Genomic DNA, 25634 nt, shown 5'->3' on the forward strand with positions numbered 1-25634 from the left:
ATTTTATCAGAATGAATTCAGTATTAATTAGATTCTGATATGTTCAAAGTTCATACTGGAAAAAAAAACCTTCATATTGTATTTCCCAGAGCAACACACACACACAAAACCTTCAAAAAACATCTAAAAATAACAACAGAGAAATTAAAATTGTATACTAAATTTGTACACTAATATACAAATCCTAACTATGTAACTATACTAAGTAAAACTTGTATACTAATTTTATATAGTACTTAACACAAAGGAAGGCAGCAAAGGAGGTACAAAGGAACATGAAGGATATGAGACACCCTGTAAACAAATAGCATGACAGGCATAAATTCAACCATATCAACTACTACATTAACTGTGAGCAGACTAATCACTGATTAAAAAGCAGAGGGTGAGCGGGGTCAAAAGTTACAAACTTTCAATTATAAAATAACTGGATTTCCCAGGCAAGAATACTGGAGTAGGTTGCCATTCCCTTCTCCAGGGGATCTTCCCCCACCCAGGGGTCGAACTCAGGTCTCCTGTGTTGCAAGCAGATTCTTTACTGTCTGAGCCACCAGGGAAGGAGTATAAAATAAGTTAAGTCTATATAAAATAGATAACCAACAAGGACCTACTGTATAGCAGAGAGAACCATACTCAGTATTTGGTAATAACTTATAATGGAAAAGAATCTAAAAAAGTATATATATATACACACACACACACACACACACACACATGGACACATCCATACACACACACACATCACTCTGAATCACTCTGCTATACACCTGAAACCAACCACTGTAAATCAACTATATTTCCATAAATTTTTTAAAAATTGTAAACATACAAAAAGTCATGTACAAAATGTACAACATGGTGACTATAATACTGAATTATAAACCTGAGAAAGCATCACTACGAACAAAGCTAGTGGAGGTGATGGAATTCCAGTTGAGCTATTTCAAATCCTGAATGATGATGCTGTGAAAGTGCTGCACTCAATATGCCAGCAAATTTGGAAAACTCAGCAGTGGCCACAAGACTGGAAAAGGTCAGTTTTCATTCCAATCCCAAAGAAAGGCAATGCCAAAGAATGCTCAAACTACCGCCCAACTGCACTCATCTCACACGCTAGTAAAGTAATGCTCAAAATTCTCCAAGCCAGGTTTCAGCAATATGTGAACCGTGAACTTCCTGATGTTCAAGCCGGTTTTAGAAAAGGCAGAGGAACCAGAGATCAAATTGCCAACATCCACTGGATCATGGAAAAAGCAAGAGAGTTCCAGAAAAACATCTATTTCTGCTTTATTGACTATGCCAAAGCCTTTGACTGTGTGGATCACAATAAAGTGTGGAAAATTCTGAAAGAGATGGGAATACCAGACCACCTGACCTGCCTCTTGAGAAAGCTGTATGCAGGTCAGGAAGCAATAGTTAGAACTGGACATGGAACAACAGACTGGTTCCAAATAGGAAAAGGAGTACATCAAGGCTGTATATTGTCACCCTGCTTATTTAACTTCTATGCAGAGTACATCATGAGAAACGCTGGATTGGAAGAAACACAAGCTGGACTCAAGATTGCCGGGAGAAATATCAATAACCTCAGATATGCAGATGACACCACCCTTATGGCAGAAAGGGAAGAGGAACTCAAAAGCCTCTTGATGAAAGTGAAAGTGCAGAGTGAAAAAGTTGGCTTAAAGCTCAACATTCAGAAAACGAAGATTATGGCATACGGTCCCATCACTTCATGGGAAATAGATGGGTAAACAGTGGAAACAGTGTCAGACTTTATTTTTCTGGGCTCCAAAATCACTGCAGATGGTGACTGCAGCCCTGAAATTAAAAGACGCTTACTCCTTGGAAGGAAAGTTATGACCAACTTAGATAGCGTATTTAAAAGCAAAGATATTACTTTGCCAACAAAGGTTCGTCTAGTCAAGGCTATGGTTTTTCCTGTGGTCATGTATGGTTGTGCGAGTTGGACTGTGAAGAAGGCTGAGCGCCAAAGAATTGATGCTTTTGAACTGTGGTGTTGGAGAAGACTCTTGAGAGTCCCTTGGACTGCAAGGAGATCCAACCAGTCCATTCTGAAGGAGATCAGCCCTGGGATTCCTTTGGAAGGAATGATGCTAAAGCTGAAACTCCAGTATTTTGGCCACCTCATGCAAAGAGTTGACTCATTGGAAAAGACTCTGATGCTGGGAGGGATTGGGGGCAGGAGGAGAAGGGGACGACAGAGGATGAGATGGCTGGATGGCATCACTGACTCGATGGACGTGAGTCTGGGTGAACTCCGGGAGTTGGTGATGGACAGGGAGGCCTGGCGTGCTGCGATTCATGGGGTCGCAAAGGGTCGGACACGACTGAGCAACTGATCTGATCTGATCTGACTATATTGGTATTTTTCTTTCTGACTTACTTCACTCTATATAATAGGCTCCAGTTTCATTCACCTCATTAGAACTGACTCAAATGCATTCTTTTTAATAGCTGAGTAATATTCCATTGTGTATATGTACCACAACTTCTTATCCATTCGTCTGCTGATGGACATCTAGGTTGCTTCCATGTCCTAGCTATTGTAAACAGTGCTGCGATGAACACTGGGGTGTGTGTGAGACACACTTCAGATTCACAGATACAAAAAGATTAAAAGTGAAAGGATGGAAAAACATTTACCCCAGTAACAACGGAATACTGGAATGGCTATATAATAAAAAGTGAAGATAAGGCATGAGCCTCCCTGGTGGCTCAGCGGTAAAGAATCTGTTTGCAATGCTGGAGATGTGGGTTTGATCCCTGGGTCGGGATGATCCCCTGGGTCAGGAAGATCCCCTGGAGAAGAAAATGGCAACCCACTCCATTATTTTTGCCTGAAAAATCCCATGGACAGAAGAGCCGGGCACTCTACAGTCCACAGAGTTGCAAAAGAGTCGGACATACACACACACACACACAGTCAGACATGACTTAGCCACTAAACAAAACAAAGGTAAGTGATAATACCAGAAACAAAGAGGAACATTTCATAATGACAAGAGAGTCAATGTATCAGGAAAATATGACAAATATAAATAAATACGCATCTTAACAAAGCACCAAAATACCTGAAGCAAAATCTGACAAAATAAAGTTAGAGATTTTAATATTCATCTCAGTAAGTGATATAACAATAAAACAGAAAAGCAGTAAGAATATGGAAGATATGAATAACACTATCAACCAATTTGACCTAACAAATGGAATGCTCAACCCAACAGCAAAACACACAGTCCTTTGAAATACATATGGGACATTCTGCAAGGCAGACCAGATGACGGGCCATAAAACAAGTCTCAACAACTTTAAAAGAAGTAAAACCATACAGAATACTTTCTCCAGCCAAAACAAAAAGACATTAGAAATTACTGAGTCTTCATCAAGCAGACTTTGTTATATAAAATAAACTAAAAGAATACTTATAACATGAATACTGTAAGAACTCATATATTCTGGATGGAGGACCATCTTATGTTCTGACATATATTGCATACTTAGATACACCAAACTTTAGAGGGAGATTTATAAAACTTTAGAGAAAACTCTCTTTCTACACTTCTGTGGTATTTTTGTTTTGTTTGCTTTGAGAATGTATTGCTTTTATAAATCAACAAAAAGAAGACATTTCCATAATTTTTATGTGGATATCATTTATGTCCCTTTACCACAGATCTATATTTGAAATCAGGTTCCCCTATTATTATAGGAGTATCTATCAGTTTGAGTGATGACTAAATTCTAACCAGTTTTACTTAACTGGTTCAAAGATTTTTAAAAAATATTTAAACTTCATCTCTAAGGCAGCCCTCTCATTAACAGCCACTTCTGTACTAGATTACTAGTGTCGACAAAGCAAACCTAAAGAAACAGAAGCAAAAGCAGCAATGTGAGTTAGTCTATTACACACGATAACTCGGGGGTAAAAAACAGACTCTTGGTCAGGAAAATAAGAAAAAAATATTGTTGTTATTATCAGCACTTCCTTTATCGTAAGGTTTTGAGAATACTTTACAGAAATTTCAAAAACATCAAGTAGAGTAAATCCTATTAATCCATAAATCGTATTAGACAATGTTCATTTACACTTGTTACCCTACCTCAGTTATTAACAGCACCTCCTCCTCTACTCTCAGAAGATGCTTATTTGGGTGATAAATTACATGGCCACTCTACTCCTCTGACTGTTTATAGGGTCAAATACACAATGCAAGAAAAAGAGACTTAGATAACCTACATTACTTTTAGGACAGTTCCAATTCTTTAAATTTCTTAACAAGCCAATCATTTAAAAAATCTCTTCTTAAACCCTGACTTCTCTGACTACACAGAGTTCTAGAACTACTCAGAGCAAAAAGGACAACTGATGAACAACTTCTTAAATTAATACAACGTGGCTAAAGTATGATGTCTAGACGTTGCCCCCAAACTTCTCCACTATTAAATTTTCCATCATTTTGGTATCTGTCAAAACTCTTGTGTTAATTGTGTATCTAAGAATCATGTACAGTCACTTTTTACCTGTTGCCTTTCCACTTACTGCACAATCTCAAATCAGTTACTTTAAAAATTCCTTTTGTTGTTGTTTTTGAGGAAAATTCTGTCTACTACTCCTTCTTTACTAAAAACTTTCTTCCCAATAAGGAGTGTGAAATGTTGCTTTTTCTTTCTGGGTAACATTTACATACAGTAAAATGAAAATGTAAGCATATAATTCTATAAGTTTTAACAAACGATATCATCCATCCTTATCAAGTCATGAAATATTCTTATCCCAGAAAGTACCCCCTTCCCAGGCAATCCTTTCTTCAGAAGTGACCGCTTTTCTGATCATATTTTTCTACCATAAACTAATTTTGTCTGTTCTACAACTTTATATAAATTGAACCATATATACACATTTTTTAGTTTTCAGTTTCTTTGCTTAGCATACTGTCTGAAGTTAATCTATACATCAGTAGTTTCTTTATATTGTCAATTTATATTTCACTGCAAGAAAATACCATGTTATGTTTATCCATTCGCCCGTTGTTGGTACAAATCTGGGTTTTGGCTATAAGATTGGAACAAAGATGCTATGAATATTCTTGTACATATCCTTCTGTGAATAGCACTTTTCATTTCTCTTACTTAAATACCATGTAGCAGAACTGGTGGGTCATAGGGCAGGCATAAATTTAATTTTATTAAAAACTGTCATGCTTTTACTTAGATGTCCATTGGCAGACAAATGGATAAGAAAGCTATGGTACATATACATAATGGAGTATTACTTAGCTATTTAAAAGAATGCATTTGAATCGGTTCTAATGAGGTGGATGAATCTGGAGGCTATTATATAGAGTGAAGTAAGTCAGAAAGAAAACACCAATACAGTATATTAATGCATATATATGGAATTTAGAAAGAGTAACGATGACCCTATATGTGAGACAGCAAAAGAGATGCAGATGTAAAGAACTTTTGGAATCTGGGGGAGAACGTGAGGGTGGGATGATTTGAGAGGACAGAATTGAAACATGTATATTACCATATGTAAAATAGATCACCAGTCCAGGTTTGATGCATGAGATAGGGTGCTCAGGGCTGGTGCACTGACATGACCCAGAGGGACAGGATGGGGAGGGAGGTGGGTTCAGGATGGGGGTCACATGTACACCCATGCCTGATTCATGTCAATGTATGGAAAAAACCACTACAATATTGTAATTAGCCTCCAATTAAAATAAATAAATAAACTGTCCTGCTTTTCTCCAAAGTGGTACACCATCCTATCAACAATGAATTACAATAGATCCACATCTTTGTCAACATTTGATGTTATCAGGAGTTTCAATTTTAGCCATTCTGGTGTGTGTAGTGGTATTTCATTATGCTTGTAATTTGCACTTTCATGATGATTAATTGATGCTGAGTGTTTTTTCATGTGCTTATTGGCCGTTCATATATCTTTCTCTGAGAAGCCTCTACACAAGTGTTTTGTCTAATTTTTTTAACTGAATTATTTATATTTCTATCACTAAATAATTGAGTTATTTATGTTTTCTAGATGTAGTCCCTTTTCAGATATAGGATTTGGAAATATTTTTTCCTAGTATATGGCTTGCCTATTTGTTTTCTTAGTGTTGGCTTTTAGTGGGCAGAAGTTTTAAATTCAAGCTCAATGTAAAAATCACCTTTATTTTTGTCAGATCCAAGAAATCTCTGACTACTTACGGATCACGAGATATTTTTCTGTGTCTACTTACTGAAGTTTTATAGTTTTAGCTTTTACATTTAGCCCTTTGGTCCATTTTAAATTAAGCTTTTTGTATAGCATGAGGAAAGGTCAAGGCTCATTTCCATATAGATATCTAGTTGATCAGTTATTATTTATTTGTATAATTATTTTTTTATTCTTATTGCTATTTTATCTATCCTTTTTGGCTGTGCAGCATGTAGGATCTTAGTTACCCAATCAGGGATCAAACCTGCACCCCCTGCAGTGGAAGTGCAGTCCTAACCACTGGACTGCCAGGGAATTCCTGCTCATTTCATTTCAGCTTCAAATAATATTCCATGTGAGGATGTACCAGTTTATTCATCTAATGAAGGACACAGTGGTTCTTTTGACAATTACAAATAAAGCTGCTGTAAACATCGATGTGAACTTTTTTGTGCAAAAATAAGTTTTGAACTCATTTGGGTAAACAACAGGGAGCGTGACTGCTGGATTATGTGGTGAAATATGTTTAACTTTGTAAAAAATTGCCAAACAGGTTTCCAAAGTGGCTGTACCATTTTGCATTCTCGCCTGTTGCTCCACATTCTAATGTTTGGTGTTCTCAAGTTCTTGATTTTGGCCATTCTAGTAGGTATATAATGGTATTTCACTATTTAATTTTCATTTCCCTGATGACACATGATTGTCTAATGTTGATCTATTTTTTGGCACTGCATCTTCTATGTCTTCTTCCTTATTTTTCTGGCACTAATTCGGAAGCAATCATCTCCATCAAGTTGCATTGTTAATTCCTCTGGTGTGGTGTCTATTAGTTCTTGAAAATATCTGCATCTCAAACCCCTTCACCCCCAACCTTCCCCCACCTCACCCCATAAAGCTGCAATCTCTTTCATGATTTCCTTGACTGGTTCTATCAGACTTTTTCTATAACAGCAATGATATCTTCAATGATATAATCCTTCCAGATTTTTGTGATGTTTTCTCTATTTGCATTCTCTTCCACAGCGTTGACAATCCTTTCCATAGAGTACCATGTGTAATGAGCCTTAAAGGTCCTTAAGGCTAAAGGCTGAATTATAGATGTTGTATCTGTGTTCAACGCCTTCAGGGCTGAACTCATGGGATTCTGGGTAGCCAGGGGCATTTTTCAATATCAAAGAACTTTATTTTTTTTTTCAAAGAACTTTAAAAGGCAGTTCCTTACTGGCAAGGTACCTTCTGATTTCAGGGACAAAGCATCAATGGAACCGATCCAGAAAAAGGGGTTTTGTCATCCAGGACCCCTTGCGGTACAACCAAAAGACTGGCAGCTCATGTTTATTTTTCCCCTTCAAGGCTCCGAGGTTAGCAGTTTTATATATAAGGGCAGTCTTGATCATAAACCCAACTGCATTTGCAGGTGTTAGCCTATCTCTTTCTGCTTTAAATCCCAGTGCTTGCTTTTCTTCCTTACTAATAAGGCTTTTTTTTTTTTAAACCCAGAATATGACACTTGTTGGCAGTAAAAACCTGTTCAGGCAGATATCCTTTCTCTTCCATGATTTCCTCAAAGGCATTTGGAACCCTGTCTGTTGCCTCTTGGTTGGCAGAAGCTGCTTCTCTTATCATCTTGATATTTATTAAACCAAACCTATTTTTAAAATTATCAAATCATCTTTTGCTGGCGCTAAATTCTTTAGCTTTAGATCCTTCAATCCCTTTTGCTTTGTTGTCCATAGGTCTGTCTTCCTTATATCGATCCTACACTCACATAAGAGCTACATTTTCATTATGAGATAAAAAGATATTTCAAAAAATGCACGGTATTCATACCTGCTGGCATAGCTCAAGCTATAGCTTCACAAATTTCCTTTCTCTCTCTTTTTTTTTTACACTGATCCTTATGTGGATTCATTTATCTTGAAATAGTGGGCAATCATAGCTGAAGACCTCAATCTACAATACATATCAAGCAATTCAACTTTTTCTTGTAATGTCATAACCTTTCTCTGCTTCTTGGGAGCAACTCCAGCATCACTGCGGCACTTCACATGGGCCTATGAAATTATTCATAGTCTATGGTGTTGCACTAAAGATAATGAAAAACATCTGAAAACTATAAGAAATCACTTTTTAAGGCAATCACATGCATTTTGCTGCAAACTGATCACATGGAGATGATTACTATTACACAGCATTTTCAGCAGATACTTGAAACACCTGCACTCACTGCAACAGCAACAGAAGGTTGCTATGAAATTTTTACAGCAGTGCAGCGTGTACTACAGTTAATTTTGAGAAGTTGCAGTTTAATACCGCATCTTTATGTTTGCTTCCATTTCTCTCAATGGTAAATGTATAGTCTATGTTTGTGGGAGTAAGTTTTGATAAATTTTACTGTTGCATTTTATGGGAAGCAAATGATAAAATAGACTATGTCTACATATATCTTCTGCATTCATGACATATTAACTTTTAAAATTTTTTCCAATATTTCAAGGCTAAGCAATTCATCTGCAAGTTCTTTCACACTGTCAAATCTCCCCCCAAATTGTCAATGTTTATTGAAAAAAAAATCCACAAATAAATGGATTCACACAATTCAAACATGTCAAATCCATGCTGTTCAATGGTCAACTGTAGTTGAGTGTGACTTTAAAAAAAAGATAAATTCAGTTTGATAATCTCTACTTTTTAAGTATAGTGTTCAGTTCATTGAGATTTAATATAATTTTAAAAGGGCGAGATATAAGTCTACCATCTTGCTATTTATTTTCTACTTCTCTGTACTTTCTTTCCTGTCATCTTTTCACTTAACTGAGAATTTGTTAGTATGTCAATTTAATTTCTTTATTGGCTTTTTAGGTATATCTCTCAACACTTTAAAAAGTAATTCCTTCAACTTGGACAGCCAGATGCAAAAGATGAAACTAAACCACTATGTCACATCATACAGAAAAATCAACTCAAAATGGATTAAAGACTTGAATGAGAGACCTCAAACAATAAAACTCCTAGAAGAAAACACATATAGCATGCTCCTTGACATTGATCTTAGCAATATCTTTCTGGATATGTCTCCTCAGGCAAGGGAAACAAAAGCAAAATTGAATACATGGGCTCATATCAAACTAAAAAGTTTCTGCACAGCAAAGGAAACCATCAACAAAATGAAAAGACAACATACCAAATGGGAGAAAATATTTGCAACTCATATATACATTAACTGGCTAATATCTCAAATATATAAAGAACTCAACAACAAAAAGACAAACAACCCAATTAAAAAATGGGCAGAAAAAAAATACAGTTATCATATGATCCATCAATCCCACTCATGAGTATTTATCCAGGAATGAGAAAAACTCTAATCTGAAAAGATACATGCACCCCAATGTTCATCAGCACTGCAAACAGCAGTATTATTTGCAATAGCCAAGACAGAAACAACTCAAATGCCCAGCAATAGATCTGGTTTAAAAAGATATGAATCTCTCTCTCTCTCTCTCTCTCTCTATATATATATACAAACACATATATCTCTCTCACACACACACACAATGGGATATTACTCAACCATAAAAAAGCATGAAACATTTGTAACAACATGGATGGACGAGAATATCAGTAAGTGAAGTAAGTGAAAGACAAATTATATGATATCACTTGTGTATGGAATCAGAAAAATAATATAAATGAATTTATATGCCAAACAGAAACAGATTCACAAACAGAAAACAAACTTACAGTTACCAAAGTGAAAAAGGAGGTGTAAATTAGGGGTATAGAATTAACAAACTACTATACATAAAACAGACAAGCAACAAGGATTTACTGTATAGCACAGGGAATTTTATTCACAAAATTGTTTATTAACTGTACTTCAATTAAAAAAAAACACAATGAGATATCACATCACATCTGTTAGAATAGCTATTATCAAAAAGGCAAGAAATAACAGGGTTGGCAAGGATGTGGAGAAAAGGAAACCCTCATACCCTGTGTAAACAGGTGCAGTCACTATGGAGAAATAGTCCCCTCCAAATTAAGATTAGAACTATCACATGATCTATCCATATCTATCCCACTTGTGTAACTATCCAAAGAATACAAAAATACTAATTCAAAAAGATATATGCACCTCTATGTTCATCACAGCTTTATTTAGAACAGCCAAGATATGGAAATAACCTAAGAGTCTATCAATGAAAGAATAGAAAAAGATATGCTACACACACAGACACACATACACACTAAATACAGCTCCACTGTAAAAAAAGAATAGTGATTACCATAAATGGAATACCACTCAGCCATAAAACAGAGCAGTCACTACCAGAGGGGAAGGAGTGGGATGGGGGTGGGGGGTAAAACAGATAAAGAGGATCACCTGTATGGTGAGAGATAAGAACTACATTTTTTGTGGTTAGCATGCTACAGTGTAAGAAGAAAAAAAATACACATGAAACTTGTGTTATAAACAAAGTTACCTCAATAAAAATTAAATTTAAAAAAAGAAAGTAATTCCTTTACTAGTTCTCAAAGTACAGTGCACTCCAGCAGTGTCAACACCTGATACTTGGAAACTTCTTAAAATGCAAATTCTCAGGCTCTACCCCTGACTCTGAATCAGAAACTCTAGGGCAGGGGCCAGCAACCTGTCCTTTATAAAGCTCTCCAGCTAATCTGATGTACATGTTCAAAAATGTTCAAAAATCTAAGGTTTTTGAACCTTAATATTCTAAGGCTTATAATATCCACTCTTCACATATTACACTCTAATAATAATTAATACTGTATGCCCTCACAACAAATTTAAGAAACTTGAAACACAACAGCTACATTTTATGCATATATTTACCATTTCTGGAGTTCTGACTCTATAGTCAAGGTTCCATTTAGTATCATTTTCCCTCAACCTGAAATTTTCATTTGAGGTAACATCTAGTGTTCTTTTCCCATGAGAAGTCAGCAGCTATCTGTATCACTATTCCTTATATATATTGTTTTCCTAAGATTGCTTTCAAGATCTGCTCTAATTGCGGGGTTCTGTACACATGTGGGTGTATGACTTGGGGTTTAGAGTACTAAGGTGTGGTATGTGGCGTGTGTGTGTCACTCAGTCGTGCCCGGCTCTTTGATCCCATGAACAGAAGAGACTGACGGGCTACAGTATTTTTTCAGGCAAAAATACTGCATCGGGTTGCCATTCCCTTTTCCAGGAGATATTCCCAACCCAGGGATTGACCTCTTGCATCTCCTGCATTGGCAGGTGGATTCTTTACCACTGAGTAACCCGGAAATCCCAGAGTATTAAAGATGCATACTTTTTTTTTTAAATTAAATTTGAGTAAAGTGGCCAAAATGGCGGAGTAGAAAGATCTTGAGCTCACCTCTTCCCAGTGGCACAACAAAATTATAACTATTACAGAGCAAGTATTGATGAGAAAGACCAGAAGGCAAGCAAAGATCTACAACTAAAGACATAAAGGAACCATAACCAGACACGAAGGAGGGACAGGGACGCAGTACAGTCAGGAACTATACCTCCACAAGGGTGACCCACAAAGGGGAGGATAATCACAACTGTAGAAGTTCTTCCGAAGGAGCAAGGGATCTGAACTCCACAAACTTCCAGTTGTGGCTCTCCAAACTGGAAGTCCTGCACTGGGAAAACAAATCCCACAACGTTTGCCCTTGAAGGCCAGCAGAGCATACATTCAGGAGAGCCAGAGTGCTGTGGGAAATAAACTCCATTCCTAAAGGGTGCACACAAAACCTCTTAAGTTCTGGGACGCAGTGTTAAGAGCAGTAATTCAAAAGGAGCCTTGGTTAGACCCACCTGCTGATCTCGGAGAGCCTCCCTGCGAGGCAGGAGCCAAGTGGAGCTCATCCAGGGGAAAAAGACACTTGTGGCAGGCATTTCTGGAGACTTGTTCAACCATGACACTGCCGCTGGCAAGCGCCATTTTTTAATCCTCACTCTAAGGTAGCAGGCTCAGACCCGGCCCCGCCCACCAGCCTGTCCGCACCAGTGCTGGGACACCTCAGGCCAAGCAGCTATCTGGGCGGGAACACAGCTCCGCCCACCAGCTGGCCAGCAGGGAGTCCCTGAGCCCACAGCCGCTTCAGGACCTGGTCTTATCCACCAGAGGGCCCAGGACCCACCACTGACACCAACGTGCCCCTAGGGCCCTGTGGCCAGGAACTTTGGGACTGGTTCTGCCCACCAGTGAGCTGGCACTAGCCCCAGGACCGAGCCTCACCCACCAGTAGGTAGACACCAGCTCCAGTATCCCAGTCCTACAGATGGAAAATCCAGGATCCGGCTCCACCTATCAAGGGGTGGGCACCAGCTAGGGGATCTGATACCCTGTCTCATCTTCCACTGGGTGGACGCCAGCCCCAGGACCACCACAGCCCTAGGGCCTGCTATTTTAGGATGCAGCCCACACACCAGCAGGCTGGCACCAGCCTCAAGACCCACTGAGTCCTGGCAGGCTAATACCAGCTCTGGGATACCTCTGGCCCCTCAGCCAGCTGCACATGGTGGAAATGCCCCCGTCCACCAGTGGTGGGACACTAGGCCGGGGAAAACCAGGGGCTCTGCTCTGCCAACAGCAGTCTGATAGCTGCTCCTAGACGTTCTGGACCCCTCAACCAGTAGCCCCAAGATCCAGATCCATTGACACAAACTTTGGGATATCCCAGACCACACCCCCACCCCCAGGCAGCCATGCCAGGAACTGGCCCACCCACCAGCACCAGATCTGGGACCCCAGATCTAGATGTGCAACCACCCACCCCAAAACCAGCTCCACTCACCAGTGAGCCAGCATCAGTCCCAGGACTCCCCACCCCGTTCCACAACCAGCCACCTGACGACCTAGCCCACAGACAGAAGCCTTCCACAAGGCAGATCCTAGCAACCAACCATAAGGAGGGTCAGCCACACCTACCAGACTGTCCATAAATAGTCCACCACAACAGAAGGATCCAGGCAGCCCACATAAGGAGCACCCCTAGAGAATATAGCTCTGGTGACCAGAGGGAAGTGAGCTGCTGGGAAGCACAGGAGTTCTCTTACAAAAGGCCACTTCTCTGAGGTCAGGAAATGTTGTGGATTTAAGTTAAATCTTTATGACCTATACTTGACTCTTGTGTATTTGTCTGTGTGTGTGTACACGTGTGTGCATGCGCATGCGTTCAGTTGTGTCCAACTCTTTGAGACCCCATGGACTGTAGCCCACCAGGCTTCTCTGTCCATGGAATTTTCCAGGCAAGAATACTAGAGTAGGTTTCCATTTCCTCCTCCAGGGGATCGTCCTGACCCAGGGATTGAACGCATATCTCTTGAGTCTCTTGGACTGGCAGGCGGATTCTTTACCAACTGTGCTACCTGGGAAGCTATAGTACTGTATGTCAATTACATCTCAATAAAACTGGAAGAAAAAAAAATCAAATCTTTTGTCTTTTTACATGCCACTGTGCCTCTCTTTTACACTAATTATATGTTTCAGTTCAGTTCAGTCGCTCAGTCGTGTCCGACTCTTTGCGACCCCATAATCACAGCACGCCAGGCCTCCCTGTCCATCACCAACTCCCGGAGTTCCCTCAAACTCACGTCCATCGAGTCGGTGATGCCATCCAGCCATCTAATCCTCTGTCGTCCCCTTTTCCTCCTGCCCCCAATCCCTCCCAGCATCAGAGTCTTTTCCAATGAGTCAATATTGTCCCACAGGTCTCTGAGGCTCTATGAATGTTTTTTCCACTTTTTTCCTCCATGTCTTCACAAGGGATCATTTATACTGATTTATTGTGAAGTTCACTGATTCTTACTTTTTGTTGTTTTCAATATGCTTTTAAGACCATTTAGAAATTTTCTTTTCAGACACTATACTTTTAATTTTCTATTTATTTTATACAAGTAATTTCCATTTTTCTACTGTGATATCCCCATTAATTATGACCATATGTACATTTAAGTTCTTGAACATGTTTTATAACATATATTTTGAAACTAATTCCAATATCTGAGTCACCCTAGCATCTAATTCTGTTGATTGCTTTTGGTCTTAACTATAGAACCTGTTTTCTGTTTCTTCATAGGTTTAGTAATTTTTTATCATATGCTGACACCTCCCCTAGACCAAATAGAAACTTTCAAAAGCTCTAGTAGTTGATTCCTACAAACTTCTTTCATATTCTGATACATCTAGTCCCCCTATTCTGCATTGTAAAAAAGTACCTACTTACTGATCCTCTGTAAAACTTTCAGTTCTTATCAAATAATATCACTAGCCCTTAAAATTCTGGAGCAATTAACTTTTGAGGATTTCCTAGTTGGGTCTATAAGTCACTCTATTCACATCAGCATTTCTCTGATTAGTCTACATTGTAGACTTTGTATATCTACTTATTTATATGGGGTTTTTAGAACTAACACATCTTTTCAGGAAAGCTATCTCTTCCTCACTCTATCTCCATCCTCACTCCCAGACTAATTTTGTTAAGGGAGAGATCATATATATCACCTATAACTTCATGGTAGGTTATGACTAAATGCATTCTTCTCTTTTCCAATTGCATTTCATATGCATGATATAGCCTTTCCCCTGTTGTCTATTTTTCCTCTTCACTACCCATTTTTACAATATAATGAAAAAATGTGCCACTTTCATAACCAGGAAAAAATGATATAAATATGTAATTCAAGGCTCCCTTTCCTCCAGAAAATACTCTCTGATTAATCCAATGATTTTTTTCAAACTTTAACTCTATCTACTCACTGAACACCTTGCTATTGCTTGTATTACATAAATTGTAATCTTAGATTACTAAATTATTAAGGATTAACCTAAACTTGAGATTTTAGTGGCACTTTCCCTCAATGTTGTAACTGAAGTGACCATATAGAATCACTACCTACAAATTGACAGAATTTACATCTTTATAAAATTTTGAGCAAACTAAATTATTCAGTAAGTAGTTTAGTCATTTAGTCATTAGAAATGGAGTATTTATAAACCTAGTCACTAGAAATGGAGTATTTATAAACCTAAAGATCACAAGAACAACAGTGTTTGTTAACTAACCAGGTAAGACTGGTCAGAAAAGAAAATCAATATAATATAGAAGCAAAAATAAAACAAAATTTAAAAAATTTAAACATTACACTTAATTTTAAATTTCATTTTTGTGGCAGTTTACGTTGTGGAAGACACTGCTTTGAAGATGTACACTTTTATCCAACTACTTTAAAAAACAGACTTCACAGATGAAGAACAGTAACCTACAGAATATTGCTACAGAAATATAGTTTAAGCCTTCTAAATGTAAAGGCCATTTGTCTAATAAAGGTTACCTTGGTGAAAAACCACAACTCAAAATAGTAATAAGCTTATCTTTACCTACCAGTAACTTTGGTTCCAATAACCAGGGGCAAAGGAATCTCGTCTGGGAGATCTTTGAATTGTGAAACATCTGCAACTTTCCTTTGTTGTAAGAGCCTTATTTTCTGCCGTTTCTGTTTTAATGCTGATCTCTCTTCCTCAAAAAATGCAGAAGAACATCTAGAATAAATTATAAAAATCATATAAAGTGATAACTGTCCTATATAAAAACTTCAAGTCACACCATCCATATCACTAATCCCTTTATTTCTTTCATTGAGTACTGTATTTAAAAACGGGTTCTTAAAAATAATAATTTTCTCTTCAAAGTAAATTACCTTTATGTTGTTTTAAAAACAGGATCTTGCAAGATTCAAAGATACATAAGAGAGTCTAGATTGCTTCTTCCTACAAAGCAGGAGGATCTATTGTTCACCAACCTTTGACAAAACTGCATCTGGATCCCAGGTCCTCTCTTAAGAACAAAGTTCAATTTCAATATTCTATTCAAAAGAACATGATATTTTCCCAGTGACCTAGTGAGCATATCAATATAGGAATTAAAGATAAGACCTGCTGCCGTGTAAACTTTTAATCATATTTTCTGTCTTTAAGTATGAATACTGAATGTACTCTTCTTCTCAGGGCCCATCTTATTTCTATTTTCAAATTCTAGGAAGAACCAAAGGTGTTTAAACATAGCTTTCATGCCATAAAATATATGTCCATAAAACTATCACTACAGTCAAGATAATGAACATATGAAGATATCGATCAGCCTGGACGGGAGAGGAATCTGGGGGAGAATGGATACATGTATATGCATGGCTGGGTCCCCTGCTGTTCACCTGAAACTATCACAACATTGTTAGTTGGTTACATCCCAAGACAAAATTAAAAGTTAAAAAAAAAGAAAAGAAGAATGAGCTCTAACACCATGAAAAGACATGGAGGAGCCTGAAATGCATCCTACCAAGTAAATGAGGCCAATGTGAAAAGGCTACACTTTGTGTGATCCTAATATATGACATTCCGGAAAATGCAAGGCTATGAAGACAATGAAAAGATCCATGGTTACCAGCAGTTGGTGAACTGGTAGAACTTGGAGGATTTTTAAGGCAGTGAAAATACTCTGTAAAATACTGATATTATAATGGTGGCCGTGTCACCATTTGTCAACACCCATAGAATGCACACCACCAAGAGTGAACTCTAATGTAAACTGTGGACTTTGGATGATTATCACGTGTTGACGCAGGTTCATCGACTGTCACAAATGGACTGCTCTGACAGAGGATACTAACAATGAGGGAGGCCACCTATGTGGGGGGAGGGGCAGTAAATGGAAAATCTCTGTACCTTCCTCTCAATTTTGTTGCAAATCTAAAACTGCTCTTAAAAAAATAAGTCTTATAAAAAAGAAATAAAGGGACAGGAACTGCCAAACAGTTTTTTCAAAGTGGTTATACCATTTTATAGTCCCATCAGCAGTGTATAAGAGTTCAAGTTTTCCCAAAGATTCACCAACACTTGACATGTTTAGTCATGTAAATTTTTAACACTGTGGTTTTAATTTGCATTTTCCTAATGTTTAATTATGTTTAATATCCTCTTACTGGTTTATATGATATCTCTACACCACTGATGAATTATTTATTTAAAATTTTTTTTACCAATTTGTAAAATGAGATGTTTGATTCTTTTTATTTTGGGGTTGTACCACGCAGCATACAGAATTTAAGTTCCCCAACCAGGGATCAAACATGTGCCCTCTGCAGTGAAAAATGTGGATCCCTAACAAGCAGACCACCAGGGAATTCCCCTGTTTGAGCTTTATTACTGAATTTTCAGAGTTCTTCATACATTCTGGATATAATACATACTTTTGGCAATCAAATTTTATTTAAATAGCATTTTTGCATAATAAATACATTCATAGGCTTCTAATTTAAAAGGTTCAAAAGGCATTGAAAACTCTAGGGCTTCCCTTGTGGTCAAGTGGTTAAGTGTCTGTTTTGCAGTGCAGGGGATACTAGTTTGATCCCTGGTCCAGGAAGATACCACATGCCACAGAGAAACTAGGCCCATGCACTGCAACTGCTGAGCCCACACTCTAGAGCCCGTGCCCTCAGCAAGAGAAGCCACTGCAATTGAGAAGCCTGCAAACTGCAAAGAATAGCCCTCACTCACTGCAACTAGAGAAAGCCCGTGTAGCAATGAAGACCCAGCACAGCCAAAAATAACTAATTAAATGAGATTAAAAAAAGAAAACTCTAATATTTTTGTCCCTTGGTTTTCTATTCTGTCTTCCAGATGATGACAATAAATTTTGTACATGCCCTTTATTGATATTATACTTTAGAAATATACACTCAAGAAATGCTTATGTTCCCTTCCTATTTTTCTCAAATAGCTACAATATGCTCTGTTGTGTATTCTGCTTTCTTAAAGTATCTTAGCAGTACATAAGAAACTTTCTCTGATTTTAAGTTAAATGATTTCAGTTTTCTCCTATATTGAGGTATCCTACTTTAATTAATCATGCCTCTATTTATGGACACTTAGGTTTTTAAAAATCTTTTGCTTCTACAAATAGCACTGTACATGTCATTTTATCCATGTATAAGTACTCATAGAAGTACTAGGTCAAAGAGTATGGGAATTTGTAAATTTGACAGATATTACCAAACTGCCCTCCACAGAGGTTACATAAATATACTCTCTCACCACCAACAGTGGCTTTTTTACCACGCCATTGCCAACCCAATATATTCAAACATTTGGAACTCTGTTGTTCTGATAGCTAAAAAACAGTATCTTGGCATACTTTGATTTTGTATTTCTTATTATAAGTAAGATTGAACTCTTTCATCTGTTTAGAAGAGCCACTTCTTTCTCCTTTCTTAGGTACTGTTTGTATAAACAGACATTTTTATTACAGGTTATTTGATATTTTTTACTGATTCGTAAAGATTGAGGGCGGGAGAAGGGGATGACAGAGGATGAGATGGTTGAATGGCATCACTGACTCAATGGACATGAGTTTGAGTAAACTCCGGGAGTTGGTGATGGACAGGGAGGCCTGGCGTGCCGCAGTCCATGGGGTTGCAAAGAGTCGGACACGACTAAGCAACTGAACTGATTAGTAGTTCTTCATATATTCAGAAATTGGTCCTTTGTGGTAAGAATTATAAATATTTCTGTCATTGTCTTTTGACTTTATGGGTTTTTTGCGGGTGAGCCATGCAAAATGCCTTTTTTTTTTTATTTACAAAATCAAATTTATCAATATTTTCTTTTATGATCCTAGCTCTGGGGACTATTAAAAAGATCTTCCCCAATTCAAGATTAAGCAAAACTCTCCTACAGGTTCCTCTAGTAGTTTTACTGCTTCATTTAAAAAATCTGAATCTTTGATCCTTTAAAATCTTTCCTGGTGTAAGGTCTGAGGTATGAAATCAACTTGTGTTTTCTTAGATTGCTTCAGAGTGGTCTCAATATCCACTGAACAAATAATTTAACCTCCTTCTCCCCTGTAGGCCTGAGATGCAATCAGTGTTATTATGTATTAAAATTCTGTGGACATCTTTGATTCAATAAAGATATTTTAACCTTACTGGAGTATAGCTGATTTACAGTGTTGTATTAATTTCATGGACTTTCTCTCCTTTTTAATTCATCTTTTTATTCAAGTACCACTATGACATCATTTTGATTATGATGTTATATCAACATTAATATCTGATAATACATACTACAAACATATGTACGATAACATAATCTCCCCTCATTACTTTGTTTCTTCAGAATTTTCCTGGCTCTTCCTGCTTAATTTCTTTTCTTTATGTGAAATTTAGAATGAGTTGGTCTAGTTTTTTTTTTTTTAAAGGCCTACTGATATTTTCAGTGGGACTGATTTTAGAATGCTGAGTATTCTGCACATTTCCTGCTAAGCTCTTTCCTGGCTTCTTTTTTTTAGGATATTTGAAAAAGTATATCATATCAATAATTTGTAGTGTACGTCAGCTTCCTCAAAAAAAAAAAAAAACTACAAACTTCTACTGATAATAAAGACTTGATTTAAACTGTTAATTTATCTTGATGAAGTAAAGAACTCTAAAATTCAACAATGTTATGGTAACCCTATTAACAGAGGATAAATTAGCAAGAGAAATAATGACAAACTTCAGAATTATAACAATAAAATAGTGACTAATACCTCATTCTGACAATAATCAGAAACAGTGTGGCTCAATTTACTCAAAAGTGTAAAGTTACAGCGAAAAGCCCCCAAATGGCCTAAAGTAATTACCAAAGACCATAAATTACCTGTGTGAAACACAACACACATCACATTTTAATTTGTTCTTATAAACAAGGGAAATACTTAAAACAACAGCAGCAGTGACACTTTTTAATACAATAGATAAAATAAATATAAACCAGTTCAATGAAAAGTTCTCCTTGAATTTCATTATTATCGATACAAATCATGTAAACTAAATTCCAGGTCTATTTGTTCGAATCACTTTATATTTCAAGTCTTCCCTAAATTTTCCTACCATTTAAAATGAAAAACTCTTAAACAAGCTTTTACTAGGCTGACAGATCAAACATGAGAACTAATGATATATAGTATATTACAATATTTCACTCAAAAGTAATATAAGATTTTCTGATATATTAAGAAAGCAAGACAACACTAGAAAAGGAAAGGTAGTTTCACATGAAAGGTAATTTGAAAAGTAATTCTCAGGAAGTAACATATTGGATATATTCATTTGATTCATTTTTATATAAAGTAAAACATGCATTTGTGGAAAGGATAATAAGTGGATCACTTATTATCACTTGAAGTCATAATAAGAGTTTTTAAAAAGGTAATAATAATATATATAATATAATATATATTATATATATAATATATATATAATCCCACAGCTTCATTAAATGCTTGTGAGGGCATCCTTAAATATTTTCTGGGACATAATGGGGCATCAATTTCAGTTCAGTTGCTCAGTCGTGTCTGACTTTTTGCAACCCCATGAACCACAGCATGCCAGGCCTCCCTGTCCCTCACCAACTCCCGGAGTTTACCCAAACTCATGTCCACTGAGTTGGAGATGCCATCCAACCATCTCATCCTCTGTCGTCCCCTTCTCCTCCTGCCCTCAATCTTTCCCATCATCAGGGTATTTTCAAATGAGTCAGCCCTTTGCATCAGGTAGCCAAAGTATTGGAGTTTCAGCTTCAACATCAGTCCTTCCAATGAACACCCAGGACTGATCTCCTTTAGGATGGACTGGTTGGATCTTCTTGCAGTCCAAGGGACTCTCAAGAGTCCTCTAAAACACCACAGTTCAAAAGCATCAATTTTTCAGCACTCAGCTTTCTTTATAGTTCAACTCTCACATCCATACATGACTACTGGAAAAACCATAGCTTTGACTAGATGAACCTTTGTTGGCAAAGTAATGTCTCTGCTTTTTAATATGCTGTCTAGGTTGGTCATAACTTTCCTTCCAAGGAGTAAGCGTCTTTTAATTTCATGGGTGCAATCACCATCTGTAGTGATTTTGGAGCCTAAAAAAATAAAGTCAGCCACTGTTTTCACTGTTTCCCCATCTATTTCCCATGAAGTGATGGGACAAGATGCCATGAATCTTAGTTTTCTGAATGTTGAGCTTTAAGCCAACCTTTTCACTCTCCTCTTTCACTTTCATCAAGAGGCTCTTTAGTTCTTCACTTTCTGCCATAAGGGCAGTGTCATCTGCATATCTGAGGTTATTGATATTTCTCCCGGCACTCTTGATTTCAGCTTGTGTTTCTTCCAGCCCAGCGTTTCTCATGATGTACTCTGCATATAAGTTAAATAAGCAGGGTGACAATATACAGCCTTGTCATACTCCTTTTCCTATTTGGAACCAGTCTGTTGTCTAGTTCTAACTGTTGCTTCTTGACCTGCATACAGGTTTCAGGTGGTCTGGTATTCCCATCTCTTTCAGAATTTTCCACACTTTATTGTGATCCACACAGTCAAAGGCTTTGGCATAGTCAATAAAGCAGAAACAGATGTTTTTCTGGAACTCTCTTGCTTTTTCCATAATCCAGCGGATGTTGGCAATTTGATCTCTGGTTCCTCTGCCTTTTCTAAAACCGGCTTGAACATCTGGAAGTTCACGGTTCACATATTGCTGAGCCTGGCTTGGAGAATTTTGAGCATTACTTTGCTAGCATGTGAGATGAGTGCAATTGTGCAGTAGTTTGAGCACTCTTTGGCATTGCCTTTCTTTGGGATTGGAATGAAAACTGACCTTTTCCAGTCCTGTGGCCACTGCTGAGTTTTCCAGATTTGCTAACATATTGAGTGCAACACTTTCACAGCATCATCTTTCAGGATATGAAATAGCTCCACTGGAATTCCATCACCCCTACTAGCTTTGTTCGTAGTGATGCTTTCTAAGGCCCACTTGACTTCACGTTCCAGGATGATTGGCTCTAGGTGAGTGATCACACCATTGTGATTATCTGGGTCGTGAAGATCTTTTTTGTACATTTCTTCTGTGTATTCTTGCCACATCTTCTTAATATCTTCTGCTTCTGTTAGGTCCATACCATTTCTGTCCTTTATTGTGCCCATCTTTGCATGAAATGCTCCCTTGGTATCTCTAATTTTCTTGAAGAGATCTCTAGTCTTGCCCATTCTGTTGTTTTCCTCTATTTCTTTGCATTGATTGCTGAAGGTTTTCTTATCTCTCCTTGCTATTCTTTGGAACTCTGCATTCAGATGCTTATATCTTTCCTTTTCTCCTTTGCTTTTTGCTTCTCTTTGTTTCACAGCTATTTGTAAGGCCTCCTCAGACAGCCATTTTGTTTTTTTGCATTTCTTTTCCATGGGGATGGTCTTGATCCCTGTCTCCTGTACAATGTCACAAACCTCCGTCCATAGTTCATCAGGCACTCTATCTATCAGATCTAGTCCCTTAAATCTATTTCTCACTTCCCCCGTATAATCGTAAGGGATTTGATTTAGATCATAACTGAATAGTCTAGTGGTTTTCCCCACTTTCTTCAATTTAAGTCTGAATTTTGCAATAAGGAGTTCATGATCTGAGCCACAGTCAGCTCCTGGTCTTGTTTTTGCTGACTGTATAGAGCTTCTCCATCTTTGGCTGCAAAGAATATAATCAGTCTGATTTCGGTGTTGGCCTTCTGGTGATGTCCATGTATAGAGTCTTTTCTTGTGTTGTTGGAAGAGGGTGTTTGCTATGACCAGTGCATTCTCTTGGCAAAACTCCATTAGCCTTTGCCCTGCTTCATTCCGTATTCCAAGGCCAAATTTGCCTGTTATTCCAGGTGTTTCTTGACTTCCTACTTTTGCATTCCAGTCTCCTATAATGAAAAGGACATCTTTTTTGGGTGTTAGTTCTAAAAGGTCTTGTAGGTCTTCACAGAACCGTTCAACCTCAGCTTCTTCAGTGTTACTGGTTGGGGCATAGACTTGGATTACTGTGATATTGAATGGTTTGCCTTGGAAACGAACAGAGATCATTCTGTCATTTTTGAGACTGCATCCAAGTACTGCATTTCTGACTCTTTCGTTGACTATGATGGCTACTCCATTTCTTCTAAGGGATTCCTGCCCGCAGTAGTAGATATAATGGTCATCTGAGTTAAATTCACCCATTCCAGTCCATTTTAGTTCGCTGATTCCTAGAATGTCGACATTCACTCTTGCCATCTCCTATTTCACCACTTCCAATTTGCCTTGATTCATGGACCTAACATTCCAGGTTCCTATGCAATATTGCTCTTTACAGCATCAGACCTTGCTTCTATCACCAGTCGCATCCACAACTGGGTGTTGTTTTTGCTTTGGCTCCATCCCTTCATTCAGAGAAGGCAATGGCACCCCAAACCAGTACTCTTGCCTGGAAAATCCCATGGATGGAAGAGCCGGGTAGGCTGCAGGCCATGGGGTCGCTAAGAGTTGGACACGACTAAGCGACTTCACTTTCACTTTTCACTTTCATGCATTGAAGAAGGAAATGGCAACCCACTCCAGTGTTCTTGCCTGGAGAATCCCAAGGACAGGGAAGCCTGGTGGGCTGCCGTCTCTGGGCTGGCACAGAGTCAGATACGACTCAAGTGACTTAGCAGCAGCATCCCTTCATTCTTTCTAGAGTTATTTCTCCACTGATCTCCAGTGGCGGATTGGGCACCTACCGACCTGGGGAGTTCATCTTTTAGTGTCCTTTTTGCCTTTTCATACTATTCAGAACATGGGGTTCTCAAGGCAAGAATACTGACCTGGTTTGCTATTCCCTTCTCCAGTGGACCACATTCTGTCAGACCTCTCCACCATGACCTGTCCGTCTTGGGTGGCCCCACACGGCATGGCTTAGTTTCATTGAGTTAGACAAGGCTGTGGTCCATGTGATCAGATTGGCTAGTTTTCTGTGATTGTGATTTCAGTCTGTCTGCCCTCTGATGCCCTCTCTCAGCAGCTACCGTGTTACTTGGGTTTCTCTTAGTGGGGCACAGCTAATATAAAAAAATTATGTTCAAGGCCTGTGATCCGAAGAAAAATGAAATTGTGTATTTAATTACAAGTTGCCTAAGTATAAAAAGCATCTACATTAACGCTGGTCAATAGAATATATTTAACATATAACTACTCTGGAAAGTTATGTTTTGGTACTAGTCTTTTAAACAAAAACATTATTTTTACCTCCGTGGTTTCCCCATAAGCCTCCTGATTTTTCCCCATTCCACTCTTGTTAATTTTCTCGTTTTCAAATTAGGAAAAGATTCCTTTAGACACACACAGAAGTCATTGTCACCTTCAAAAAGTGGTCTGTAAAAGAGAAATTGTATTTTAAGTTAATATACAGCTTGAGACATAAAATTCAAAATATGCATTCCAATTTTGAACATCAATCAATCCCAAGACACCAAACTTTCACTTCTACCCAAAGTATATACAAAATGGGCACAAATTCCAAGTGTTAAAATCAAATTGTTTACATTTATAAAACAAATAATGTGTAAAAGTTACTCAAGAGGTACTGTCTGTGATTGAGATTCCAGGAGATACTGATTTTCATTAAATCTCCTATAGAAGTCTATCCTTTGGGAAGCTATTTTAGCACTATCATTGTATCTGGTGAGGATTAAGAATGTAAACTACAAAGTATCTTTGTCCCAAAGATAATAAATACCATCACCAAGTAGTTCTCTTTGATATTAAATTAGTTTTAGGAAACTAGGGGACTCTAAAGAATTAGATTGGTTCTTTAGGAAATGCAGAACACAGATTATACTAGCACACCGAGTGCTCTCTTAATTAAGACAACGAAAAAATTTGTGGACAAAAATAAGACAATTTTATTGATGAGTTTGGGAAACGAGGAACCAGTCTTAGTAATGACACATGAATGTCTTGGACTTAAATATGAATGGCCATGAGGTTAACAAGGTTTAGAGTAGGCAACTGGTAACAACAGAGAAAGGAAATAAAGATAAGTAGCCAGCAAAGCAAGTAGCACTGACAAGCATGGGTTAGATAAGAATAGACTGCAGTAGATGAGAAATCAGAATCTTTCCTCAATGAATTCTGTTGTTGAATAATTGCATTTCACCCAAATCTCTTACTATGCTCTACTTAAACACTTACATATAATGAAAAAGTGCATGAATATCATCCCCTAAATAGAAAGACTCTTAAAAATCTTCCTGAATCACTTTTACCATTCATAACTGTTTCTCTCCTACTATACTAGCATTTAAAATCTTAAGATTTATAAAACAAGTCCCATTCACTGCAAATAATGGTGCTTTGTTTTCAGGGTATCTCCACTGCATAGTCTTTGTAAATTATAATATAGAAATTATACTGTCATTTGATTTTTCACAAAAACTTATAACAACTTCTTCCCCAAAAGAGAGGAAGCAAGAAAAGCATGAAAAACAGAAACAGATCAAACTAGAATGAGGAACAGGAAAAGAAATTCAGG

The 25634-nt window shown here is 37.7% G+C and overlaps 1 protein-coding gene across 2 annotated transcripts in view; it reads right to left on the reverse strand.

The window, feature by feature from the left end:
* LIN9 (lin-9 DREAM MuvB core complex component) overlaps positions 1-25634 on the reverse strand; it is an 83543-nt gene that overhangs the window by 35029 nt on the left and 22880 nt on the right. For both annotated transcript variants that reach the window (XM_055582020.1, XM_055582019.1), the window contains exons 6-7: positions 24350-24475; positions 15641-15798 (exon numbers count right to left, since the gene is read on the reverse strand). In XM_055582020.1, the coding sequence (XP_055437995.1) occupies positions 15641-15798; positions 24350-24475 (284 nt within the window). The remainder of the gene's footprint in view (positions 1-15640; positions 15799-24349; positions 24476-25634) is intronic.

This window comes from Bubalus kerabau, chromosome 5 (assembly GCF_029407905.1).
Source record: "Bubalus kerabau isolate K-KA32 ecotype Philippines breed swamp buffalo chromosome 5, PCC_UOA_SB_1v2, whole genome shotgun sequence".
NCBI lineage: Eukaryota > Metazoa > Chordata > Mammalia > Artiodactyla > Bovidae > Bubalus > Bubalus kerabau.